Source organism: Caretta caretta, chromosome 2 (assembly GCF_965140235.1).
Source record: "Caretta caretta isolate rCarCar2 chromosome 2, rCarCar1.hap1, whole genome shotgun sequence".
Lineage (NCBI taxonomy): Eukaryota > Metazoa > Chordata > Testudines > Cheloniidae > Caretta > Caretta caretta.
In genome coordinates, this window is record NC_134207.1 from 143,647,694 (window position 1) to 143,675,309 (window position 27,616).

Genomic DNA, 27,616 nt, shown 5'->3' on the forward strand with positions numbered 1-27,616 from the left:
CATTGCAGAGGGATTATGGTGGCATGTACAGAACTGCTGCTATGTCCCAGAAAACTCCCATGCACTCTGCAGCTTTCATTTGCATTAATTCCTTACAACACACAATATTTCAGATACTCAGATGCTCCAGGGCCCTCCAATAAATGAAAGCCCCAAAGTGCAGGAAATTCAGGGCTGTGTGAGGAGAACGCAAACTAGTTGTATCTTTTATGATTCATTCAAATATAAATATCTGCAAATAGCAAATATACAAAGCAAACTTTAGTAGAGTATTTGAACCAGAAAGTTTAAAGAAATCTACTGTATTATTTCTTGTGAAAATTATTTTTATACAAGGTATTTTTGGTTTGTTTTTAACAGTTATATGGGATACAGGGAAAAATAGAGTACCAAAAGAAGAACAAGAGAAGGCAAAAACCTTAAGTGTTGGAAAATGGGCCCTTGAAAATGTTAGCCTTTTTTTAAAGCAGCTTTACAAATAAAGGCCCTGATCCTGGAAATACTTATGCCAGTGCTTATCAATATGCACAGGAGCAGCGTAAAGTCAACAGGACTACTCACCTGCATGATGTTCAGCATGTGCATAAGCACTGGCAGAATCAAGGCTAAACACTACAAAGCGAAGAGCAGGTCTTCATTTCCAGATTATAATTTCAGTTTGATAACCATGGCTAGTGATATTCCCAAAGAAGCAATAACTGAATAGTGTTTTGTTCTTAAACGTATACTCTGTTGCATTTTCAGAAATTAAACACAACTGAACTTAAATCAGCAACTTACCTATCAGCAGGTTAAGTGGAGGTCTGCATGTTGGAAAAGCATGGAGTAAATCCAACAAGCAGATACTTGGGTCTCTAATGAAACTACTGTAATCAGAGGCTCCTTGTTTGCTGCACAGCTCCTGAAGCCTTCGCTTTTCTCTGGCATCACTGGTGTATTCTACAAGAGCTCGCAAAAATGCCTAGGGGAAGAGAAAGCAGGTTTTAATTGGGATGAATTTTACTGTTTGTATTTTCATGATATTTTGTTCATTACCTCAGTGGAGATTTGCCCAACTAGCTGGGAACAATTTGGATTGCCTGCAGGGACATCCTGTAGGTTAACAAATAATGCAATTTGCTACGTGCTACGTATTTTCACCTCCCATGAAAATTTTTCCATTTCTCAGACACCTCCTTCAGGGCCTGGGGCAGCATAGCAGGTCACAAAATCTGATCTAGTCAGGTGGAGGATGGTGTATACTGCTGGATGAATGTGCAATATTAAGTACAGTATATACTGAGCAGCATAAATGCAATTATAGTATTCTATTCTGTTCTCCTATGTCCACATACAGCAATATGAGCTTTTCCTATGGAAAAATAAGTTGTGTATTGTAAGACAGTGAAAATCATGTTTAAAATATTTGCAGTGTTATACTTTCAACATGACATTAAAATATACACAGTACATAAAAAGAAACACGTGAATCAAAATACTGTGTAAATCAGAACTTGTATTCTTCAAAAAAAAAAAAAAAGACTGAGTTTGCTCAAATTACATTGTAGCACCAGACCTCTACAGAAAGTAACAGTTTTGACTACAAAGTTATATAAAGCATGTTGTGCACTGAACAGACTATAAAACAGATGGGTTATGAAAATTGTCTTGGGTGGTGTTCCCTAACCACTACTCTACTTACTCTCATTGCTGACACAAATTTTGCAAAACTGTTTAATGCAGTTTTGAAAGGTTAGGCCAATTAAAAGGCTTTTTTATATGGAATGTTGTATAATACTGACATCCAGTGGATCCTGCTGTAAAAACTACTCCAACTGAATGAGTATGGCACATTCAAAAATGCATTTCATTGAATTTTTCCCTAAATGTATCTCCAAGTGTGTCTTAACAGAACTGCATACTAGTGTTGCATTTTTTTAAAACTTTCTCCTATTTCCAGGCATTAACTGTAAAGGAAGTAGTTTTCATTGGTTGTGAAATCAAATTCCACAACTGAACTGGCTCAGCTGCAAAATCTGTGGAGTATTTGGCCAAGTTATTGCAGAATTAAAGCACATGGGAGTTATGATTAAAATAAAAAACATTTTGGATTGTTCGGATGTAGCAGCCCACCCATTTCTAGTAATAATACTGGAGATTTAGTTGGGGATTGGTCCTGCTTTGAGCAGGGGATTGGACTAGATGACCTCCTGAGGTCCTTCCAACCCTGATATTCTATGAGTCTATGAGATGTAACGTGTACAGGATATCTTTGGTTAGTGAGCACAGCTTTGATTATACACTTACAGCCAAATTCTGCCATCCTCATGTTGAAGTAGCACCATATTCCATGAGAAGTACCATTTATTTCAATGGGACCACTCACTGAGCAAGGTCCTACTGAATATGAGTAAGGTTATCAGAACCTGGTCCTTAATTATATGCCTCATGAGGCTTGCCTGGTAAAGGTGAAGCGTCTAAAAGGGGAAACCTTTTTTAAAAGGTTATTTATTTAAAAAAAATACAAAATAAATGTGTGCCTGTTTATTGATAATGGCTTGTACTTGAAGAAATATGGCAGTGTAAGACAGACAGACAAGAACAGATTTACTACAGACAGCACAATTAGGCAGTTTTGCAACACAACAAACAATTGTTTTATTGTTAGATGTCAGATCAACTGCAGTTAGTTCATTTTAAGCTTAACGGATCTACTCAGGTCAATGCCCTAGAAACTAATGGTATGTCTACACGGCACACTCATTGCAGCAGCGTGTAGAGTACATAAACTGCACCTCCTGCAGCATACGTATAAACAGCAGTGTAGACAGCGAGACATGGCTTAGGCATATAAAGACACATTTGAACCTTGTGGGTATGTACCCTACACAGCTCTCTACCTGCCAAAGCAGTGCCTTCTTCAGCTACACTGCTATTTTTAGCAGTTTTTTGTCCCACTCCCAAACCTTTCCCTGCCACAGAGAGCTGCTGGAGCTTTTCCCCTTTACCTCCCCACTGCCAAAGCCTTTCACTACCACACGTGGCTACATACTACAGCGTGGACGCAGCCTGCTTTTCACAGGAGCGTGTAGCAGTCTATAGCAGTTATTCTCAAGGAGGGAATGAAAATCAGCCTTCATTTAAAATTATGTTATTTCATACTATGGCCTGCAGAAATAGTACTACAGCTGGTACAAACACGATTTTTCGGTTCTCCATTTTCAACAAAAGCAGGACAAGTAATGGGCTTAATCTGCAGCAGGGGAGAGGTACATTCGATACTAGGAAAAACTCTCACTATAAGGATAGTTAACCACTGGAATAGGTTACCAGAAGAGACTGTGGAATCCCTGTCACTGACAGTTTTTAAAAACAGGTTAGATAAATGCCTGTCAGGGATACTTACTCATGCCTCATTGCCGAGGGCTGGACTAGGTGACCTCTCGAGGTCTCTTCCACATTTTCTATGATTCTATTAAATGTTTCATTTTGACTAAATAAAACGTAGCTTTTGACCACTGTTAAATCTTTATAATTTTTTTTAGAGAAAATATAAGGAATCTTTCAAAACAAAGTCATTTCAAACTGAAAAATTGAAATGTTTCATTTAGAAAATGTGTCAAAACATTTCATTATCATTTTTTACCAAAAAATGGTAATTCAAGAAGTTTCACCAAGCTCTGCATACCACCTTTGTTCTGTGTCAGATATCAGAAGCAAAGAAAGCCAGGGGGTGCCTTAGTGCTTGGACAGAAGACCTCCACAGAGAATCCCAGGATTCTGCAGGAAGCAGTGCGAACAATTCAGCATATAGAATTCTTCTCTCCAAGTCAGAGCAGTGGCCCATCTAATCCAGGATCCAGTCTCTGACAGCAACCAGTACCAGATTCTTTAATGGTGTAGAGAAACCCAGTTGTGAACAGCCAACCTTTGGGAAAGTTTCTTCCTATCCCTATATACCCATTGTTTTTTAATATTTAACCTATGTAATTAGAGCTGGTAAAAAAAAGGAAAAATATTATTTTTCAATTTTTTTTTAAGTGAAATTTTGAAATTTCAAAATTCAAAAAAATTATATCCAGTTCTAATCTAGTGTAACTGTGAATATTCAAATGTCCAGACCCTTTTTGAATATTAAATTGTTTTTAAAATTTCTCTTCATATTTAAGACTCTCCATTCCTCCAGTTGTGTTTGCCTCTGGACAGCTTCTGTTTTTCTGTATCTTTATTGATGCAGCAAACTATTACTAATAGTAATCAAGCAAAACCCAGCATAGTGATAGGAGGCTGCTGTATTTTGGATGAGATGGAATAATCACTTCTAATCCCATTATATTTATGTCAGAATAACAGTGTTACCTGGTGTTCGTCTTGGGCAACTGCATTCTACTGTCCTGAATCCCTTCTGTTATGTCAGTTAGCTGTGCAAATCCTCACTGGCCTGCGCTAACGTTTGATTTAATAAAAGTGGCAAAGAGTCCTGTGGCACCTTATAGACTAACAGATGTACTGGAGCATAAGCTTTCGTGGGTGAATACCCACTTTGCCGAATGCATGTATATCGGATGCATCTGTTAGTCTATAAGGTGCCATAGGAATCTTTGCCGCTTTTAAGATCCAGACTAACACGGCTACCCCTCTGATATTTGATTTAATGTTGCTGATACATCTTCAATTGAGCGTGTGAATAAACACTTGTAGTTTAGCTTGTTACGGCTGTAATTCATCTGGGATCATTTGAAATGAAAGGTTATTTTTATAACTGGTTTACTTCCTTGCGTATCACAAGGCCTTGATGTAGCCAAGATCCTTCAGGGAGACATAGGCAAGAAGGGGTCTTAATGCTTTATTATTATTATTTATTAAGCACCAATGTTCTTGGTGCAGTTCAAAGCCAGAAGACCCTGGCTGGGATTCACAAAGGTTTTTTGGCACCTAACTTCCACTGAAAGGGGAGCTGGACACCTAGATACCTTTATGAATCCCATCCACTGTCCCTACCCAAATAACTTTGAACTATAAGGCGGTGGTTCTCAACCAGGGGTACATGTACCCCTGGGATTACGCAGAAGTCTTCCAGGGATATGCCAACTCATCTACATAGTTGCCTAATTTTACAACAGGTTACATGAAAAGCACTAGCGAAGTCAGTAAAAACCAAAATTTCATACAGACAGGGACTTTTTTAATACTGCTCTATATGCTGAAATTCAAGTACAATACTTATAGTCTAATCGACTGTAGGTGAACAGAGCAGTGCCCCACAGTGGAAGGGAGGGTCTTCGGCGTTGCAGTCGTGGTGGATGATAAAACCATAAGTCCCAGTAGAGCATCTGATGAGAATGCTGCTCTATGGCATGGTGCTGTTTGAACATATGGGCTGATGCCCAGGCTGCTGCTTTGCAGATGTCCATAATAGGCACATTGTTGAGGAAGGCTGTCAATGTAGAGTGCTCTGGTGGAGTGTGTGGGGTTCCCTGGCGGGGGTTCTAACTGTTAATGGTGATAACAAAAGTCAATGTAGCTGGAGATCTATTTTCACAGCCTTTGTTTGGATATGGCGTCTCCCTTAGATCATTCCATGATGGAAAGAAATAACTTTGGTGACTTTCTGAAAGACATCCAGGGTACGAAGACTTGCATCTCGTTTGTTCCCATGAGATTTTGGGACAAACGATGGGAGATGGATGGGTTGGTTCAAATGGAATGATGAACCTATTTTAGGTAAGAGACTGGGATGTGGTCATAGGTGTGACATTGCACTCCACATGTTTTATGGAAATATGTTAATGAGCGTGAATATAATGTAACTGGAATATGCTTCATGCAAAAGGTCTCTTGTAAGGTATCATTACAAAGCTTTTAATCTACTGAGTGTAGTCATCCTATTTGTATGTTTGTATCATTCTTGTATCTAAAACTAGAAATATGAAGTCTAACTCTGAAGTCCTATTGTAATTATGCAAAGTGTGGGTCATTAATGATGGTTTAGAAGCTTGATGGCTCCCATTGACTATAAAAATTGGTTGTAAATGGCTCTATTTACTTGTAAGCCTTTCTGTGTTCATGTCAGTCAGGCCAGGAAGAATGGAGGCTTGGGGTCTCACAGGACATGTGACCATGTCTCCTGGTACTGGAATCCATCTTAAACCTGGTGCTTTTCCATTCAGAAGGAGGGGTGGGGACTCAGAGAGACAAAAGAGTCCCGCCTTGTGCCAAAGCTATAAAAGGGGGTGGAACAGAACAAAGGGGGCTGCCAGTCATGAGAAATCCCCTACTTACCACCTGAGCTGGAACTAACAAGGACTGTACCAGGGGAAAGGAAGGAGTCTAGTCTGTGAAAGAAGATTAAAACATCTCTGAGGGTGAGATTTACCTGTATTCAGTTTCTTAATGTATTAGGCTTAGACTTGTGTGTTTTGTTTTATTTTGCTTGCTAACTTACTTTGTTCTGGCTGTTATTACTTGGAAACACTTAAATCCTACATTTTAAACTTAATAAAATCACCTTTGTTTATTAATAAACTCAGAGCAAGTGATTAATACATGGCGGAGCAAACAGCTGTGCATCTCTCTCTATCAGTATTACAGAGGGCGAACAATGTATAAGTTTACCCTGTTTAAGCTTATACAGGAAGCTTTATACAGCTTATGCAGGAAGACCAACTTCATTGAAAGGTGGAGAAGTGAACATGTTGCTAATGGGTCAAAAGGGGCCATCATAAGGCATCGCAGGACCAGATCGAGGTCCCATTATGGAGTAGGGGCAGATATTTCAGGGTAAAGGTTATGAAGACCCTTGAGGAAGCGTATAGCAGGAGGGTTGGGGAAAAAAAAATCAAGAAGAGGAGGTTACTCACCTTGTGCAGTAACTGACGTTCTTTGAGATGAGTCACTCTGTGGGTGCTCCACTTCAGGTCAAGGTGCATCCCAGCACCTTGGATCGGAGATTTCTATAGCAGTACCCCTACGGGCCGCACATATGCTGTGCCTACTCACGAGCTGTCAGTGTTTGAATAGCGTATGCACTGCCCAGGCTCCTCAGTTCCTTCTCTACAATGGAGTGCGTTCCAGATTCCGAAGTAGAGGGGAGGAGGGCGGGTAGTGGAGCACCCAGAGGGGCACTCATCTTGAAGAACGTCCGTTACTGCACAGGGTGAGTATCCTCCTCTTCGAGAGAGAGATGTCCTGTGGGTGCTCCACTTCAGGTGACTGAAAAGCAGTATCCCTTAGGATGGTTGGGACTTCGGATCAGGTAAGAAGGCTGTTGACAAGACTGCTCTACCCATCCTGGTGTCGGATGCTGCCATGTGCATGAGAGCGTAATGACTGGCGAAAGTAAGGTTCGATGCCCAGCTAGCTGCCTTGCATATGTCAGAAAGCAGGACATTATGGAGAAAGGCAGTGAAAGTGCAGACAGCTCTAGTAGAATGTGTCCTAATTGATGTAGGGTTTGTAAGTGCTTCAGTTGCTAGCAGAGACGTATGCAGTCTGCAATCTATTTGGAGAGTCTCTGCGTAGAGATAGCTTTTCCCTGTGATTGCCGAGTGGTAGAGATGAAAAGTTTGGGGGTTTTCCTAAACGGTTTTGTTCTATCCAGGTAAAAGGATAGTGCTCTGCACACAACAAGAGTGTGCATTGCTGTTTCAAAAGCATTAGTGTGGGGTTTGGGAAAAATGTTGGTAGGTGTATTGGCTCATTGAGGTGAAAGGAAGAGAGCATTTTAGGCAGAAACTTTGGGTGCGTGCAGAGTGTGACCTTATCATGGAAGAATGTGGTATACGGAGGTTCCACCATGAGTGCTCCAATTTCTCCTACTCGTCTGGCAGACGTGATTGTTATCAGGAAGGTAGTCTTTGTGAATACATGGAGAAGGGAGCAGGTAGTCATTTGCTCAAAGGGTTTATCTATCAGGGCTCTGAGAACTAGGTGGACATCCCAGGGCGGAGCAGGTGGTTTTACGTCTGGATATAATGTTTGGATGCCATTCAGGAACCTTTTGGTTACTGGATGGGCAAAGACTGTAGTGTCGTCGATCTTATGGTGAAATGTGGTGACTGACGCAAGGTGGATGTTGAGGGAACTCGTGGAGAGACCTGATGTTTTAAGGTCTAGCAGGTAATACAGTATCAGTGGGAGTGGGGCGGAAACTGGGGAGGTCTGTTTGGCCGTCCACCATGATGTGAACCTCTTCCATTTATGTAGGTAAGTAGTGTGCGTGGTGTGTGTCCTGCTGTGTAGTAGGACTGTCCACACTTGTTCAGAACATGCTAATTCCTCATTAGAGAGCCACTGATTAGCCAGGTCCTCAGGTGGAGTCACTGTATGTTGGGGTGAAATAGCTGGCCCCTGGGTTGTGATAGGAGGTTGCTGAGGGGGTGAAGGGGAATCGGTGGCTTGACCTACATCCGCATAAGGAAGGGATACCATGGTTGTCTGGGCCACATTGGGGCTATTAGAATGATGTTGGATCTGTTTGTTCTTATCTTCTGTATTACTCTGTTACTATTACAGAGGTATTAGTGGAAACACATACATGAGAGTGTCGGTCCATGGGAACATGAAGGAGACTCCTCGAGAGCGTTTCCCCCGGCTGGCTCTGGGGCAGAATGTCGGGCATTTTTTGTTTATAGCCGTGGCAAATAGATCTAGTTGGGGATAACCCTAGGTCTGGAAAATGGTGGATAGAATGGTGTCGTTGAGTTCCCACTCGTGCTGTATGGGGAAAGATCGACTGAGCTCATCTGCAGTGGTGTTCTGAGAACCGGGCAGGTATGAGGCATAGATATGGATATTGTGCTGAAGGCACCAATTCCATAGTTTTACTGCCTCTGTGCAGAGGGAGTGGGACCAGGCTCCCCCCGTCTGTTCACACAGAACATGCATGCAATGTTGTCTGTCATGATCCGAATTTTGCAGTTTTGGATAATGGGAAGGAAATGGAAACTGGCACTGCGTACGGCTCAGAGCTCTAGTAGATTTATATGAAGCTTAGTTTCCATAGAGGACCAGAGGCCCTGAGTGGTGAGGTGACCCATGTGCATTCCCTATCCTGTGAGGGATGCATCTGTAGCGATGGTCAGTGAAGGGGGTTCTTGTCAGAAGAGAATCCCGGCACAGATGTTGATAAGACAGGTCCACCAGAGGAGCGAGTCCTTGACTTTCGGAGGCATAGTTAGCAGTTTGTTTACTCTGTGGATATTTGGTTTGTATACCGTGGCTAGTTACCCCTGAAGGCATCCCATGTACATGCTGGCATCTGGGACCACGAATGTGGAAGCGGCGATGTGCCCTAACAGCTGCAGGGAATCTTGGACTGTAACCCGCGGGCTGGCACGTATCTGGGTAATTAGGGTACCCGTTGTGTGGAATCTGCCCTGGGGAAGAGAGGCAAGACCCATGGTGGAGTCGAGGTGTGCCCCGATGAAGTCTATTTGTTGGGTAGGTCGTAAGGTAGATTTGTTTCTGTTTATTTGCAGACCCAAGGTGTGGAAGCAGTACACAGTTGCAGAAGTCGCTCGGATCGCCTCCAAGTGAGTGGGGGACTTGAAGAGACAATTGTCCAGGTAAGGAAAAATGAGGACCCCTTTCTTTCTGAGATGTGCTATTACGACTGCTAGCACTTTTTAGAAGACACGTAGGGCAGTGGAAAGGCCAAAGCAGGACCCTGTATTGGTAGTGTTCCATTCCCACAGCAAATCTGAGAAAACGTCAATGGGCAGGGTGGATAGTGATATGGAAATATGCGTCTTGGAGGTCAAGGGTTGAAAACCAATCTCCCTGCTCCACCGTTGGAATTATTGTTGGTAGAGTAACCATCCAGAATTTCTGTTTCTTGACAAACTTGTTTAGATGTCGAAGGTCCAGGATAGGGCGCCATCCATTTTTCTTTTCTGTCAAGAAGTAATGTGAGTAAAACCCTTTCCTTCTGTTGAGCTGATACCCGCTCTATAACTCCTAGTTGTATGAGGTGTTATACCTCTTGACGGAGCAACTGTTCGTGAGAGGGGTCCCTTAAGAGGGACAGGATGGGAGAGTGGGGGGGAGAGTATGGAGAGGAAGGTGATGGCATAACCCGATCTGATAATTTCCAGGACCCATCTGTCCATAGTGATAGCTTCCCAATTGGCAAGGAATGGGCGCAGACGGTGTCCAAAGAAATGGATGGTTGAAATCGATGCTGAAGACTTCAAATTTGTTTGTTTGAGGCAGGAGGGTGAGTCACCATTGTTTGTGGAGGGTGACGTCATTGGGTTCTGGGTCTATGGTGTTGTTGCTGCATAACATATTGTCTGAAATGTTGATTTTGAGCAAAAGCATGGCTGATATCTGTACTGCCTCTTTTTGTGCGGCAGGTGGCTGAATGCCTAAAGATCTGAGTGTAGCTCACGATTCTTTCATGGAAGGAGGACCTCATTGGTTGTAGAGGCGAAGAGCTTGTCCCCATCGAAGAGAAGATCTTCGACAGTGCTCTGTATCTCCTTGGGAAAGGAGGGAGTAGTAAACCATGAGGCACGCCGTATGATGATGGCTGTGGCCATGGATCTGGCGACTGCATCTGCACCATCGAGGGCGGCCTGAAGAGCTGTGCGGGAGATCAATTGGCCCTCGGACACCACCGCTTTGAATGGTTGTCGTTTGACTTCCAACACATCATCAATAAATTGCATTACTTTAGCATAATTTTTGTGGTCATATTTTGCTAAGAGCGCCATGTAATTCGCTACTCAAAATTGCAAAGTGGAAGATGAATACACTTTGCACCCAAAAGAATCCAGTCTCTTGTTCTCCTTGTCAGACGGGGTAAATTGGAAAGCTGGTGCTTATTTTTCTGGTTAGCCATCTCGACCACTAGCGAATTGGGTGAGTAAATAGAAACTCCGAACCCTTCGACAAGACAAAATATTTGTAGTCCAGTCTTTTGCTAGTGAGGGTTATTGTGGCCAGGGTCTGCCAGATAATTTTAGCTGGTTCCATGATGGCCCCATTAATTGGTAGGGCTACTCTGGATGACATGGTAGCTTGTAATATGTCGGTAAGTTCGTGGTGGGTTTCTGGTACCTTCTCCAGGGTAATCTTGAGTTCATTGGCTACCCTTTTAAATAATTCCTGAAAGTGAATGAGATCATCAGTAGTGGGAGGCGGTGGGAGCACTGTTGCCTCCCGTGGTGCTATTGCTGTAGGATGGGGAGCCATGTCCTGTGCAGGCGGAGTGACTATTTCACGTCTTATCTGCATATCCGTGTAAGAGCATCAGGAAGCGTATGACAGCTTTTCTACGGGCGGCACGGTGAACACTCAATTGTGCCGTGGTGTAGTTCCATGGACCCCAGTGTGGCTATTGCCTAGGAAAAGAGGTAGGTGATCCCATGCAGGAGTTGCCATACCAGTGTGGGGAGCCACTAGAATAGGAGGGATGCATCTCCCACTTGTGCGTCTCCCACTTATAGGTAAGCGAACCTGGGAGGAATATTGTGAAGAAAACATATCGTCGTCATCCTCTTTCTCCTCTTCTCCACTTGAGAGGCTTGGAGCGGTAGGGGAGTACTGCAGATAGGGTGCTGAAGGTCCTGGTGATAGATCAGTGCCGAGTAGCGGAGATTGAGGGGTATGTGACATCTTAAGTCCCCTGGATGTAAACACTGAGGTGGTGTAGCGACTCCAGGTGCCGAATAATAAGGCAGGAGAGGAGTAAGGGTTAACTGAAGTGGAGCTGATGCCGCTGCCGTTGGTGCAGGCAGAGTCTGCGGAGGCATCTGCTGCACTGAAGGTTGCACTGGGGGGTGTATATTGTGCCACAAGAGGTGGTGCCCCAGACCTGTCAGGCAGGCAGGCAACATAAGGAGGCTCTGTGCCGGGAGAGTCAGGTGAGAAAGAGGCGCTGCAAGATTAAATGGCGGTGCCGCAATCTCTACTTATGCTCTCAGCACCGTGCTGTCAAAGGTTGCTGAGGGAGAGCTGTAGGAGGCGGGCAGCTGAACGCCCTGAGCCTCAGCACCAGGAAGCTGAGCAGCTGACTCACAGTCGGTGCCTGAGGTGCCTGCAGAGTTAAAAGTGCTGAGCCGTGGAGCGGCGAGCACTTGTGAGGTGGAAGTCATTTGAGACTTCTTTGCTGAGGAGTAGCCCCTGACGGGGGGAGGAAGCTGGCCGTTTCTTTGTTTTACCTTTCTCCCTTGAGGGTTTTAAAGAGCTTTGCTGGCCAGGGTCAGAGGTAGGTCTGAGGGCGTTTTCTAAGAAGAGCAGTTTCAGTCTTAGCTCCCTAAGCTTGCGGGTTCATGCATTAAGCTTATTACAGTGGACGCATTTTGGGGGCACATAAGACTCCCCCAAACAGCGTACACACTGTGAATGACTGAGATAGGGATGGTCTTGTTGCAGGAGGCACATCTCTTGAAGCCGCGGGAGCCGGGCATGTCCGTAGCCGAGGTTTTGGGTTTTTTTTAAAAATAACTACAAAAACTAAACTATTTTTCTTAAATAGTAACTATGACTAAACTATCTAAATTAAACTGAGAAACAGAACTATCTATGAGTAAATCTGAGAGGACTGCTGAACTCCGTCTCTAGCCAGGGATGGTCGAGAAGGAACTGAGGAGCCCAGGCTGTGCACGCGCTATTCAAACACTGACAGCTTGTGAAGTAGGCACAGCGCGTGCGCGACTCGTAGGGGTACTGTTGTAGAAATCTCCGATCAAAGGCACTGGGACGCACCTTGACCTGAAGTGGAGCACCCTCAGGGACATCTCTCGAAGAGGAACTCATCTACTTAGTGGGGCAACACTGATTGCCACAAGATGTACTCTGACCAAGCTCATTCAGAGACCAGATTTCTTGAGTTCCAGTGTGTAACCCATTACTATTGATAAAGGAGAGGTAGTTGCTACTGTTTGCCTATTCTGGCACCAGGTATGGAATCTCTCTTATTTGCACAGGTAGGTATTCTGTGTAGACGATTTTCTGCTGTTTAAAAGAACGTCCCTTACATCCTCTTAAGAGGTCATTTAATCATCTCAGAACCATGGAGTCGCCATGCCTTCAGGTGGAGTCTTGCCAAGTTTGGGTAGTAGATCTGGCCTGCATCCTGAGACAGGAGATGAGGAAGAGTGTGTGGTGGGAACACAGAAGTCTTCAAGTGGTAAGGAAAACCACATTTGTCTCGGCCACGTGGGTGGATATCAAGGTGACTCTAGAGTTGTCGGTCCTTATCTTGTGTATGACCCTGGCTACAAGGGGCGGGGGCACCGGGGGAAAATCATACAGTAGATGTGCATCCCATTTGAGGAGAAAAGCATCACCTAGAGAATGGGATCCCAGTCCCGCTCTGGAGAAGAAGCATGGGCACTTGGCATTCTGGGTTGTCGCAAAGAGGTTTATAGTTGGGAACCCCCTGTGTCTGAATATGTTCTGTAGTACGCTGGTGTTCATTTCCCACCCATGGTTCTGGGAAAATTTTCTGCTCAGTGCAACTGCAGTAGTGTTTTGGCATCCTGGTAGATAGAAGGCTGAGATGTCGATGTGGCAGATTCACCAGTTCCATAGTAGCATGGCTTCCGTGCATAGGGAGCATGAGTGTGCCCCTTCTTGGCGGAACAAGTGTCCGTAAGCACCTTTATGGCCTTGTCCCCGATCATGGTTAGGAAGTTTGAGCATGCATTCCGGACTGCCGGCAGCTTCAGTAGGTTTATGTGTAATGTTGATTCTGACGGGCACCAGCAGCCTTAGCTTGTGTGGTTGTGCCTCCCAACTTAGCAGAGAAACATCTGTTATGACTATCATTGATGGAGGGGTCTGCAAAAAGGGAACTATCATGCAAACGTTGTGTGGTTGAGTCCAGAGAATTTTTTTTACTTTGGTTGGCATCGTAAGATTTTTGTTTGTACTGTGTCTGTGTAGAAGATATGTCCTGAGCTTGCTTTGCAGGCATTGCATTTGATGACAAACATCATTGCTGACATATGGCCTAAGTGTTGGAGGCAAGTCCTGGCTGATGTCTGTGGGCTGGCTTGCATTATAGCGATTAGGTGGACTAGAGTGGAAAAATCTGTGAGGGGGCAGAGAGGCTGTAGCATCTAGAGAGTCGAGGTAGGCCCCAATGAACTCCAATCTCTGCACAGGTGTGAATATTGATTTTTGTTAGTTTATTTGTAGCCCTAGCTGTGTGAAGAGAGCTACTAACTTTTGGGTAGCTTCTACTGCCTCTTCCTGAGTCGAGACTTTGAGTAAGCAATCATACAGATGGGGAATATTATGACCCCTTGTCCATGGAGGTGAGCTGCTACCACTGCAAGGATTTTTAAGACTATCTGTGGAGCTGCAGATGAGCTGAAAGGGAGTATTTGGTACTTGAAATTATCTGTTCCCAGAACAAATCTGAGAAATCTCCTGTGTGAGTGATGTATCCTTATGCATCGGGGAGGTCGAGGGCTGAGAACCAGTCCCCTTGTTCTTGGTGGAATTATTATTGCTAGAGGGACCATCCTAAATTGCTGGGTCTTCATGAATTTGTTGGGTCTTCCTAAGTCAAGAACTGGCCTCCATCTCCTGTTTTTTTTCTGGGTTAGAAAATAATGGAAGTAGAAACCCTTCCCTCTGTTGTGCTGGTACTGGTTCTACTGTGCGTAGACGTATGAGATGGTTTACCTCCTGTCGCAGTAGGTGTTTGTGAAAAGGGTCCCTCAAGAGGAATGGGGAGAGAGGGTTGTTTGGAGGGGGATGAGGTAAATTGGATGCAATAGCCAGTCTTGATAATTTCTAATGCCCATTTGTCTGATGTGATTTTTCACCACACTGGGTGGTATGGAATCAGATGGTCTCCGAATGGATGGATGGTATCAGATGGGTCCACAATAGAAAAAGAAGGAGGTGTCTCTGGTCCTCAATCAAATCTTCAAAACTGTTGTTTAGAGGGAGTTGTTGGGATGTCGAGAACTGAGAAGGGAGTGGTCTCCATCTTACGGGTCTCTGCCACAGCCTTTGAAGGTCATATTGCCTCTGAGGTTGCGTGTAGGACAGGGGTGGGCAAACTATGGCCCGCGGACCAGATCCAGCCCCTCGGGGCTTTGGATCCAGCAAGCAGGATTGCCACCCTCATGGCACCATGGGCCCCGCTCCGCTCCGGGAAACGATTGGCACCATGTCCCTGCAGACCCTGGGGGAGGGGGGCAAAGGGCCCTGGGCGCTCCTCTTCCCTGTGGGTACCGCCCCCGAAGCTCCCATTGGCCGGGAACGGGGAACTGCAGCCAATGGGAGCTGGGGGTGGGGGGGGAAGCACTCGCAGACAAGAGCGGCACGCTCAGCTGTCTGCCGCTTCCCCCCACACACACCCAGGGGCTGCAGGGACGTGGCCAGGGCCAGCAGGGAGCCTACCCTGGCCCTGGTGTGAGCCACTGCAGGTAAGCTGCGGCAGCGGCGCTGGGCCGGAGCCCGCACCCCAAACTCCTCCTGCACCCTGCACCCCAAACTCCCTGCCCTGAGCCCCCTGCCTGCACACCAACCCCTGCTGCACCGCACATTCCTCCTGCACTCCAACCCACTGCCCTGAGCCCCCTCCTACACCCCTCCCTGCACCAATGCTCTGAGCCCCCTCCCACACTATGCACCCCCTCCTCCACCCCAACCCCCTTTCCTGAGCTCCCTCGTACACCCCGCACCCCTCCTCTGCCCCAAACCCTTGCCCTGAGCCCCTTCCTGCACACTGCACCTACTCCCACACCCTAACCCCCTCCCCAGCCCTACATTCATGGCCCTGCATGCAATTTCCCCACCCAGATGTGGTCCTCGGGCCAAAAAGTTTGCCCACCCCCGGTGTCGCATGTGGAGCTAGATCTTTGCATCGAGTTCCCGTTTGTTCTTTTGTGTAGGCATGCATATGCCCAAGGATCTCAGCGTCGCCCTGGAGTCCTTCAATGTGTGAAGGGACTCATCCTTTTTGGTTGCAAATAGCTTGGGTCCTTTGAATGGGTGATCCTTGCAGTTGATTGTACCTCTTTTGGAAAACCCAAGAAGTGGAGCCAGGAAGCTAGTCACATTACTATAGCTGTGGCAATGGACAATGCCCCTGTGTCTGCAGATTCCAATGAAGCTTGTAAAGCTTTGCAAGTTAGGATCTGACCCTCGGATATAAGGAGATATTGGCTAGTGTCATTCAGTTGCACAATGCAAAGAGCAGTTTACATGTCAGAGGCTGTGTATGAACAGCTCAGGAGTGGGGATTGTCACAGCAGAGCAGGGTAAGGCTGGCTCCCAGAGTCATAGATTGGAGTGACCTAGCAGATCACGGGTCCATAAATGACCAAAGGGGAACGTCACAGTGGTGTCAGAGACTGTAGCAATGCTAAGCAGCTTGGTGTTGCATGTTTGAGTGGCTCCGGCAGTACCGAGGCAAGGATGGCAAATTTCCCTTTTTTGCCTTTTTCTGAGCCAGACGCTTAGGTCTTTGGCTCACACAGTACTGGATGGTCCCACTTCCTGAGGTAGACAGTCGGTACCGATGGGGTCTGAAGTGTTGAGGAATGTCTCTTTTTCATGGGTTTCTGAGAAGGGGAGGTCGGACCCCGTTTCTCTGTCACCTTTTTGGAGGAGTGCTCCTTCCTCTGAGGGGGTGATGGGGAACCTCTGTCAGATGCTGCCATCTCAAATCGAGGGCAGTAGAGAAGGAACTGAGGGAGAGTTGGTTGCACACCACTATGTAACCGCCTGAGGCGGTGCAGGACAGGGACAGCACATGTGCGACCCAACCAGGCACTACTAAAAATCTTCAATTACAAGTGCAGGGGCACAGATTCACCTAAAGTGGAGCAACCACAGGGACACTCCTCAAAGAAGACTCCTCTTTATATAGGCATCTGCTCTCTTTCATGCCTGGATGTGAAGAGGAGCACCATGGAAATAGAAAGGGACATGAAAATGTGGCATCCTGGCAGTTTCCACAGGTTTTGTGGATCTAGAGCCAAGAGAATTATTAAAGAATTAGAAAACATACCGTACAGTGACAGACTCAAGGAGCTCAATCTATTTAGCTTAACAAAGAGAAGGTTAAAAGGTAACTTGATTGATTTAACTCTGCACCTGTCCACACAACGAAGCAATTTTTTTTTTTTTTTTTTTTTACTTAAAAGGCTCTTAAAATCGATTTCTGTACTCCTCCCCATCGAGGGGATTAGTGCTGAAATCGACATCGCCGGGTCGAATTTGGAGTAGTGTGGATGCAATTTGACGGTATTGGCCTCCAGGAGCTATCCCAGAGTGCTCCATTGTGACTGCTCTGGACAGCGCTCTCAACTCGGATGCACTGGCCAGGTACACAGGAAAAGCACTGAGAACTTTTGAATTACATTTCCTGTTTGGCCAGCATGGTGAGCTCATCAGCAGAGGTGACCATGCAGTCCCAGAATCACAAAAGAGCTCCAGCATGGACTGAACAGGAGACACTGGATCTGATCGCTGTATGGGGAGACGAATCCGTGCTATCAGAACTCTGTTCCAAAAAACAAAATGCCAAAATATTTGAAAAAATCTCCAAGGGCATGATGGATAGAGGCTATAACAGAGACCCGCAGCAGTGCCGCATGAAAATTAAGGAGTTCAAGCAAATCTACCAAAAAACCAAAGAGGCAAATGGCCACTCCGGGTCAGAGCCCCAGACATGCCGCTTCTATGATAAGCTGCACGCAATTCTAGGGGGTGCCCCTACCACTACCCCACCCCTGTACATGAATTCCTGCAAGGGGGAAGTCTCACACAACAGGGATGAGGATTTTGGGGATGAGGAAGATGATGAGGAGACGGAGGATGAAACCATTCTCCCCGATAGCCAGGAACTGTTCATCACCCTGGAGCCAATACCCTCCCAACCCAGGCTCCCAGACCATGAAGCCGGAGAAGGCACCTCTGGTGAGTGTACCTTTTTAAATAGAATACATGGTTTAAAAGCAAGCGTGTTTAATGATTAATCTGCCCTGAAGACTTGGGATGCATTCACAACCAGTACTTCTACTAGAAAAGTCTGTTAATGTGTCTGGGGATGGAGCGGAAATCCTCCAGGGACATCTCCATGAAGCTCTCCTGGAGGTACTCCCAAAGCCTTTGCAAAAGGTTTCTGGGGAGGGCAGCCTTATTCCGTCCTCCATGGTAGGACACTTTACCACGCCAGGCCAGTAGCACGGAGTCTGGAATCATTGCATAACAAAGCATGGCAGCGTATGGTCCCAGTGTTTGCTGGCATTCAAGCAACATCCGTTCTTTATCTCTCTGCGTTATCCTCAGAAGAGTGATATCATTCATGGTCACCTGGTCGAAATAGAGGAATTTTATTAAGGGGATATCCAGAGGTGGCCGTTCCTGCTGGGCTGTTTGCCTGTGGCTGAAAAGAAATCATCCCCACTGTTAGCCACACGGTGGGGGGAGGAGTGAAGCGATCATCCCAGAGAATTGGCGGGGGAGGGGGGTATTAGTTGGGTTTGTGCTGCACGTTAACCTGAAAACCGCAGCCCCTCCTTTTAAATGGCCAACCCATTTTAAATGGCCAACCCAACGGGTGCTTGGTATGGGAAATGAGGGCGCTGCTGTTTGAAACCATTCCCACATGTTATGAAGGTTGAAGAAGCCAAAAGACTGTGGCTTACCATGGCTGCCTGCAAGCTGAATTCTATTGCCCAGCCCTGCGTGTGTGATTTCACACCAAACCAGCAGGCCCTCAATATGAGAGGCAAAATGTGACCTTGTACCGAAAGCACGTGCTATGTAATGTTAACAGCTTGGTTCACCGTGAAAGAATCTACCCACTGTTTTCTAAAATGTGTCTTTTTAAATACTACTCTCCCTTTTTTTCCTCCTGCAGCTGCAAATGTTTCAACACTCCCGCTATCATCTCCGTCCCAGAGGCTAGCGCAGATAAGAAGGCGAAAAAAAAGCAGTCACAATGAAATGTTCTCGGAGCTCATGCAGTCCTCCCACACTGAAGGAGCTCAGCAGAATGCGTGGAGGCAAACAATGGCAGAGTCCAGGAAAGCAGAAAATGAACAAGAGCACAGGAGGGATGAGCAAGAGGAGTGGTGGCGTCAGCATGATGAGAGGAGGCAGGATGAAATGCTGAGGCTACCAGAGGATCAAACTGATATGCTCTGGCGTATGGCTGTATTGCAGAAAAGGCAGCAGGAGCACAGACTGCCGCTGCAGCCCCCGTGTAACCGCCCGACCTCCTCCCCAGGTTCCATAGCCTCCTCACCCAGACGCCCAAGAACACTGGGGGGAGCAGCAGGGGGCCTTCCAGGCACCCAGCCACTCCACCCCAGAGGACTGCCCAAGCAACAGAAGGCTGGCATTCAATACGTTTTGAAGTGCAGTGTGGCCTTGTCCTTCCCTCCTTCCCTACCCCTCCCGGGCTACCTTGGCAGTTATCCCCCTGTTTGTGTGATGAATTAATAAAGAATGCATGAATTTGAAACAACAATGAATTTATTGCCTCTGCAAGCGGTGATCGAAGGGAGGAGGTCGGCTGGCTTACAGGGGAGTAGAGTGAACCAAGGAGGCGGGTTTTCATCAAGGAGAAACAAACAGAAATGTCACACCGTCGCCTAGCCAGTCATTAAACTGGTTTTCAAAGCTTCTCTGATGTGCAGCACTCCCTGCTGTGCTCTTCTAACCGCCCTGGTGTCTGGCTGTGCGTAATCAGCGGCCAGGCAATTTGCCTCAACCTCCCACCCCGCCATAAATGTCTCCCCCTTATTCGCACAGATATTGTGGAGCACACAGCAAGCAGCAATAACAATGGGAATATTGGTTTCGCTGAGGTCTGAGTCAGTAAACTGCGCCAGTGCGCTTTTAAACGTCCAAATGCACATTCTACCACCATTCTGCACTTGCTCAGCCTATAGTTGAACAGCTCCTGACTGCTGTCCAGGGTGCCTGTGTACGGCTTCATGAGCCATGGCATTAAGGGGTAGGCTGGGTCCCCAAGGATAACTATAGGCGTTTCAATATCACCAACAGTTATTTTCTGGTCTGGGAAGTCCCTTCCTGCAGCTGTTCAAACAGACCAGAGTTCCTAAAGATGTGAGCGTCATGTACCTTTCCCGGCAATCCCATGTTGATGTTGGTGAAACGTCCATTGTGATCCACCAGTGCTTGCAGCACCACTGAAAAAGTTCCCCTTGCAGTTTATGAACTGGTTGCCAAGATGGTCTGGTCCCAAGATAGGGATATGCGTTCCGTCTATCGCTCCACCAGAGTTAGGGAACCCCATTGCAGCAAAGCCATCCATTATGACCTGCACATTTCCCAGAATCACTACCCTTGATAGCAGCAGCTCAGTGATTGCATTGGCTACTTGGATCACAGCAGCCCCCACAGTAGATTTGCGCACTCCAAATTGATTCCCGACTGACCAGTAGCTGTCTGGCGTTGCAAACTTCCAGAGGGTTATCGCCACTCGCTTGTGAACTGTGAGGGCTGCTCTCATCTCGGTATTCTTGCGCTTCAGGGCAGGGGAAAGCAAGTCACAAAGTTCCATGAAAGTGCCCTTACGCATGCGAAAGTTTTGCAGTCACTGGGAATCATCCCAGACCTGCAACACTATGCGGTCCCACCAGTCTGTACTTGTTTCCTGGGCCCAGAATCAGCATTCCATGGCTTGAGCCTGCCCCATTGCCACCAGGATGTCCAAATTGCCAGGGCCCATACTTTGAGAGAAGTCTGTGTCCATGTCCTCATCATTCTCATCACCGTGCTGCCATCGCCTCCTCGCCTGCTTTTGCAGGTTCTGGTTCTGCACATAGTGCAGGATAATGCACAAGGTGTTTACAATGCTCATAACTGCCATGGTGATCTGAGTGGGCTCCACGCTTGCCGTGGTATGGCGTCTGCAGGAGAGCAGAGTTGCAGCGGAACGGGTGGATGACTATGGTTTGCAGTCCTACTGCACCGTCTGCTGAAAGCAGTGTGGCGCCCGCATGGAAAAAAGGTGCGAAAAGATTGTCTGCCATTGCTTTCATGGAGGGAGGGGTGACTGACAACATGTACCCAAAACCACCCGCGACAATGTTTTTGCCCCATCAGACATTGGGAGCTTAACCCAGAATTCCAATGGGTGGCGGAGACTGCGGGAACTGTGGGATAGCTACCCACAGTGCAATGCTCCGAAAGTCGACGCTAGCCATGGTACTGTGGACGCTCTCCACTGACTTAATGCGCTTAGTGGGGACACACACAATCGACTGTATAAAATCACTTCTATAAAAATCGACTTCTATAAATTCGACCTAATTTCGTAGTGTCGACATACCCTTTTGATAATGGGCTCTTCAGTCTAGCAAAGAAAGGTATAACATAATCAAATGGCTGGAATTTGGGGGTAGACAAATTTAGACTGGAAATAAGATCAATTTTTAACAGCGATGGTAATTAACCACTGGAAAAATTTATCAAGGTTCATGGTGGATTCTCCATCACAAAAAATTTTTAAATCAAGACTGGATGTTCTTCTAAGAACTATGCTCTAGGAATTATTTTGGGATAGTTCAATAACCTGTGTTATGGTCAGACTGGATTATCACAATGGTCCCTTCTGGGCTTAAAATCTATAAGATCTTTTCTTAAAAACAGCAAAGCAAGATATAAAAACCTTTCTGGGAACTGCTCTTATTTCCAGACACCAGGTAAGAATAAATTCCACAGTACTTCCTTTAGGTATATGCTCTGGAGCTGCTCCTGTGGAGTGGAGAAATGGAAATTAAATTAGTTAAAGCCAGCAATAAATTTCACAATGCATTTGTTCTTTAAAGAAATATCAGAGTTAAACTGAACTTCATATTCTGAATTACTGGCATTTTTATAGCTAGACAATATTCTCTAGTGAAGAACCTACCATAGAACTCAAGCTTACTGAAAAGGTGTGAAATAAAATAATAGGGTTTGTTAAACACACATTACTATATGCTTTACTGCTGAATTTTCAAGGCCTTATTGCCACCTCCAATGTGATGGAAAAATCTCCATGGAGAGAGGCTCTCCAAAGTTTTCCCCTATGCTCTCCATTACAATGGGAGGGTTTGGGAGGTCTATGGATTGTGGAAGCTGCAACTTTGCCACACCCCACTGACCTCTAAGGCTACATCTTTACTGCAATTAGCTCAAGTTAACTCCTCTCAAGTTAACCTAGTTACAGTGAGAGCAGCCACACTGCAAAACAACACTAAAGCTGCACAGAATGACTGCTCATCAGCTGCTAATATAGTGTGAAGTCTTACCCTCAACTCAATAAGAAAAGGAGTACTTGTGGCACCTTAGAGACTAACCAATTTATTTGAGCATAAGCTTTCGTGAGCTACAGCTCACTACACGGCTGTTACTCTGAAACCTCAACTCAATGGGATTTCTCTTGAGGGGAAGGCAGGATTAGGGAGGAGAAATAGAGCAGACACACAGACCCCCTTCTCAGCCTAGTTCGCTTCCTGAAGCAACATCTGCTGCAAATGTCTCAGGAGGAGGAGCAGAGCTGAGGAGACAATCTCCTCCTTTGGACCTGGCTGGGAATTAGACAGACACATTCCCGAGCCCATTAGTCTAAACATTTGAAATAAAGTTTGGCATTTCCCTCGGAAAAGACCTGTAGCTGCAAGGTCTGGCTGAGCCACTGGCCAGTTATAGGCAGAACAATCTTGAGGAAACTTTAGAGAGTGGGGCAAACTTCTGCTGCCAGTGACTGATGGGTCTGGTACTGCCCCCAAGATGCAAACAGCATAAAGCATCAACTGTAACAAATTTGTGGCCCTTAGCACACAGAATGGAAAATTTCTTAACAATAATTTCTGCTAGCAGCATATTCCACAATTCTGGACATCTAGGCTGCTCCCTGCAGCTCAAGGAGGCGGATCAGTGTTTTGGCACCATATGCTCTGGCCACACCTCCTCTGCTCCCACTATTCCCCAGCTATAAAATTTATATAACACCAACAACAGATATGCCAGAGATAATGAAATAACTATGTACATTAGACCAAAGAAGACAGTCATATGGTAACGATTCTATTTAGTATCTGACTCTTAAGTCATGAGCCATCCAGGGTGGGTAGAACTGTGGAAGATGCTGCAAGCAGAATGAACATTATCAGTAAGAAATCTTCTGTTCTACAGCACAGCGTCTCCCACAATTCTGAATGTCTGGGAAGTAGCGACCAGTGAAGAGATGTAGGGAGGATTATGAAACAAAAGTCTGGTAGAAAAGAAGTATCCCCCTTTTTGTGAGCTTTCTCAAAAGTCTATTTCTGGGCCACTGCCTGCAGCATCTACCTGCCAAAGGAAGTCTCTGCAGAAGATAAAAGGTCCACCTTGTAGTGTTTAATGAAGGTGTTATAATTGTAGACCAAGTGACACTCTGTACATCAAAGTAGCACCCTGGAACCCCCATATTCACCACTGTGATTTGATTATATGTTTTATACAAAGTATGCCTTGCGAGGTACCATTTTGTAAGTTTTGATCTGATCTGTTGGATAGTATGTACTATATAGCACTGTATGTGAAGTTATGAAGTATTACTATTTGTGTTACCGAAATATGTTGAGAGGTTGGAAACACCCACAACGAGCCTTTCAGTTACAACAAAGGAGTAGTCATCGATAGCCAGACAGTTGTTATTGGCTCATCAACACACAATCCACTATCCCAGAGGCTTCTAGAGAAGGCACATGCACAATACTGTTTGACCAATGGGAACTGCCTGACCTCCACATAACTGCAAGGATCTTTCTAGTAGCTGGAAGAAGGGATAAAAAGAGAGACGGTGACAATCACTGGGTCTCTCCCCCGCCCCACAATCTCAATAGCTGGAAGAAGGTCTGAAAGACAAAGAATTTGAACTAGGGAAGTTTGGTCCCAGGTTGGAAGGTATTCCCAGCCTTCGTGTTGAGGAACTATAGCCTGTTTGTACCATCTGTCCAGGTGAGAAAAGGTGTTTGATTCAACTCTTGCTTAGACTAAAAGTTTAGGATTTAGAATGCATGTTTACTTTTTATTTTCTTAAGGTAACTCTCTCTGACCTTTATGCCTACCACTTATAATCATTTAATTTTTTTTGTAGTTAATAAACTTACTTTAATGTTTTATGCTTACCAGTGAGTTTGTCTAAAGTGCTTGGGAAACCTGAGCTCAGGTTACAAAGGCTGGTGCACATCCACTTTCCTTTGACAAAATGGCAAACTAGGTAATAAACTTACACTGGCCAGACTTCTGACCAGTGCAAGACGGTACAGTTCTGGGGTGCAAGACTGGGGAGAATTGGCTGAAGCCTCCCTATTGATAGTTCATGAGTGGCTGGGAAATCATTCATGAAACTCAGTTGGGTGCGTCCCTGAATGTGTGAGTGCAGTGCCTATCAGAGGCTTGGAGCTTGACATCAGCATCACAGTGTGAGAGGCCACCCAGGTTGGTTGGTTGGGAGGGCTCAGTGGTCCCACAGTCCAGGATGCTCACCGGGAACCCCGTCAGAGCTGCTCCTCAAATTTCTGAAGTGGACACATTTGGTCATTCTGCCATGAGGTTGCTAAGGAACTCATGAAGTGAGCCTTGATCCCTTCCGGGACAGGAATCTCTGAAGATCTGTAGGCTTCCAGAATACATATTCTAATCCACCTAGCAATGGAGAACTTGAAAGCTCTGAATCCCTGGCATTTCAGGTGGAAGGACACAAATAGGGAGCCCAATATTCTTGTGGAGTCTGTTCACTTGAGATAGGTTTTCAACACTCCTCTGATCTCTAAGGTGTGCCACACCTGTTCAGTTGGATATTGTGTTTTGGACAGAATAAAAGAACCACAACTTGTTGGAAAGTATGGAAGGAGGAATTTACTTTAGGAAGACAGAATTCTGGTGCCCTTAGCTCCACCTGATCCTCGTGTAACACAAAATAAAGCTCCTGTATAGATAAGGCTGCCAATTTCAACACTCGCCTGGCAGATGTGACAGCTACTAAGAAACAAGTGTTAATAGATAAATAAAAGGCCAACACTGAAGTCAGAGTCTCAAAATGAGTGGAAGGTGCCATTTTGGGAATAGCTGCCTGACTGATGGTGTGGCTTATTGGACTGCTCAAAACAATGTGGCTATTTGTGGACTGTGTGCCAGGGAGTCTGAGGATTTTGCAAATAGCCTGCTACCTAAGAGCAGACATTTGATATGCAATGGTACTGGACTGACGGCCTCTGTCCATGCCGTCTTGGAACAAGTCCAGAATGGTTGAAATCTGTGTTCCCTGTAAGCTACGTGGTTGGGCAGCCACCCAGGAGAGATTCAAGTGCCACCCAGTTGATTAGCAGAGTGCGCTTATCCAGCAGTGTGTGTTCAGGTGTCCCTCCCCTGCGCTGCTTTGCAGCCTCATTGCTGTATTGCAGCTGCTCCCAGAACCCTCCTGCTGGCTGTACAGAGCAAGGGAGGGGGGGGGGACGCTGACATCAGGGTGTCCCTCTCCCCTGCCCCTGTCCCCCATCTCCGCAGAGCAGGGGAGAAGGGACAGCCTGGGTAAGGATGACTCAGAGCTGCTGCAGTCTGAAGGGTGAGTGATTGAGTGCCTTTCTTAAAACAGACAGCGCCCGGTTTCTGAGACTTCCCCAGCAGCCAGCTCAGACAGTCTTTGTCTCTCTCACTCATACTCTCTCTCCCCCCCTCCCCCATGCCCATGTACCCCTTCTCTGCAGAGCGGGGGATGGGAGACAACAGGGCTCAGGACAGAGCAGGAGGTGCCTTTCACTGAGTGCCTTAAAGAGACAGCACATGACATTTCTCAGAAACTTCCCCAGCAGTCAGCACGCGCACTGTCTCCAAGTTGCGCAAACAGTCTCTTTCACACTCATCTCCAAAAACATACTTGTATTATTATTGTTGTTACTTCTTGGTACTTCTTGCAATACAGATATATTCTCTGTAATTTTAGTGTTTTGACTGGTCTATGAATTTCATTATTTTCATTTCTCTTACACTTAAATTTAATTCTTTGAGTAGTGAGTTCTAAAATGCCTAACCTGTCCCGACTGAAGTAATTATCCCTATGGTAACTTTTTAAAAATATATATTATATCTAGGTTTGTTTCTACTGGTGGCGCACATACTTCTGTGCGCATAAAATTTATTCCGCACATGGATGGAGAAAATTAGAGGGAACGCTGGTTGGAATTCCTGGAATTTCCATTGAGCTTTTGGCAATAGTCATTGAATCTGGACAAGATACTTTTAATGTTGATACTCTCCTAGCTGTAATCAACATCTTAATGACTCCTGAGGACAGACCAAGACCTTCTAGTGCTTCCCTCGCAATAACCAGACTGTTTGTTGTAGCCGTTTTGGGTCCAGATAAGGAAGAGGACTTTGCGAGAGGATGCCTGGTATCCATGGAAACTGGAGTACAGACTCCAGTGTCAGCCCCGTTAGGTCTAAGAATCAAGGTCTTCTCAGCCAATGAGGAGTTATCAGTATCACCTGTTGTCTGTTCTCATTTTATTTTTCAGTAGTGAAAAGGGTGGAAACTTGTAAGGTATGCCCTGCAGCCACCTGTGCGATAAGGCATCTGTCCCCATAGATCTGGAGTCTACCTCCCTTATGAGGAATTTTGGCCTATTTACATTTGTACAATTCATGGACAGGTCAGTCAAAGAGAGGTGAAACATCTGAATGATGAGATTGAGGAGACTGAAAACCTCCTGATTCTGACCCCACTAGGGCTTGTTGACCCTGGGCCTGCTGAGCCAGTCTACCTTTTGGTTCAGGTCTCCTTTGATGTGGTTTGCTCCGAGGAAAAGGAAGAACTGTTCCGCCCACCTCATTATTTTCATTGTAGTGCCAAACTTGTTGGTCCCCCTGGTTATTTAAATATACTATCATAGTCATATTGCCTGAATGAACTAGGACATGGTTGCCCTTTAGGATGGGCTGGAACTTTTGCAGAGCTAGCTTAACCATTCTCAACTCTCCAAGGTTTATGTTGTGAGCCTTTTCCTTTTAGCTCCAGCAGCCCTGAGCTATCTGGGTCTCCAAATGAGCTCCCCAGCCCTCCAGGCTGGTATCAGTTGCCAGGACTAAAGGAACTGGAAGGCAGATGGATATATCTTTGCAGACAATGTTGTGGGCTGGCCACCAATGTAAGGAGTTGAATACCTGTTTTGGAGCCCGTATTTGATCTTTCATGTGTTCTAGGAAGAGGTGCTAAACCTTTAGCCAATCTTGGTGCCAACCTTGAAGACTTCTGATGTGTGATTGTGCTGGTGGAGTGATCCCTATGCACAAACACTACGCGACCTAGCAGTTGGAGACATAATGCTATGGTAGGTCTCCTACAGCTCCAGGGCAAGAAAATAAATTTCTGGGTGGAACCAGAGAATTTTTCTTGGTACTAATGATGAAGCTGTACTTCTGGAGGAAAATCAACATCTGAGACGTGGCCCTGTATGCTGCTGAATGCGATGGAGCTTTGATCAGGATGTCATCCAGGAAGGGGGACAATGAGTTCCCCGACACCTGAGTCTGGCTACTATCAACCCCAATATCTTTGTAAAAACCCTGGAGGCCAAAGACACAGTGAAAAGGAGTGTTCAGTATTGACAACGTGTCCTGCCATAGGTGAACCTCAGAAGTATGCAAAGGCAGAGTCTGA

General features: G+C 45.9%; 1 protein-coding gene across 9 annotated transcripts in view; it reads right to left on the reverse strand.

The window, feature by feature from the left end:
- Positions 1-27,616, reverse strand: part of MTRR (5-methyltetrahydrofolate-homocysteine methyltransferase reductase) — a 118,313-nt gene that overhangs the window by 41,858 nt on the left and 48,839 nt on the right. For all 9 annotated transcript variants that reach the window (XR_012667096.1, XM_048839549.2, XM_048839548.2 and 6 more), the window contains 2 exons: positions 21,599-21,684; positions 781-961 (listed from right to left, as the gene is read on the reverse strand). Coding sequence is in view for 8 of the 9 variants with exons in the window: in XM_048839549.2 (XP_048695506.2) it covers positions 781-961; positions 21,599-21,684 (267 nt within the window). In the remaining variant the exon portion in view is untranslated. The remainder of the gene's footprint in view (positions 1-780; positions 962-21,598; positions 21,685-27,616) is intronic.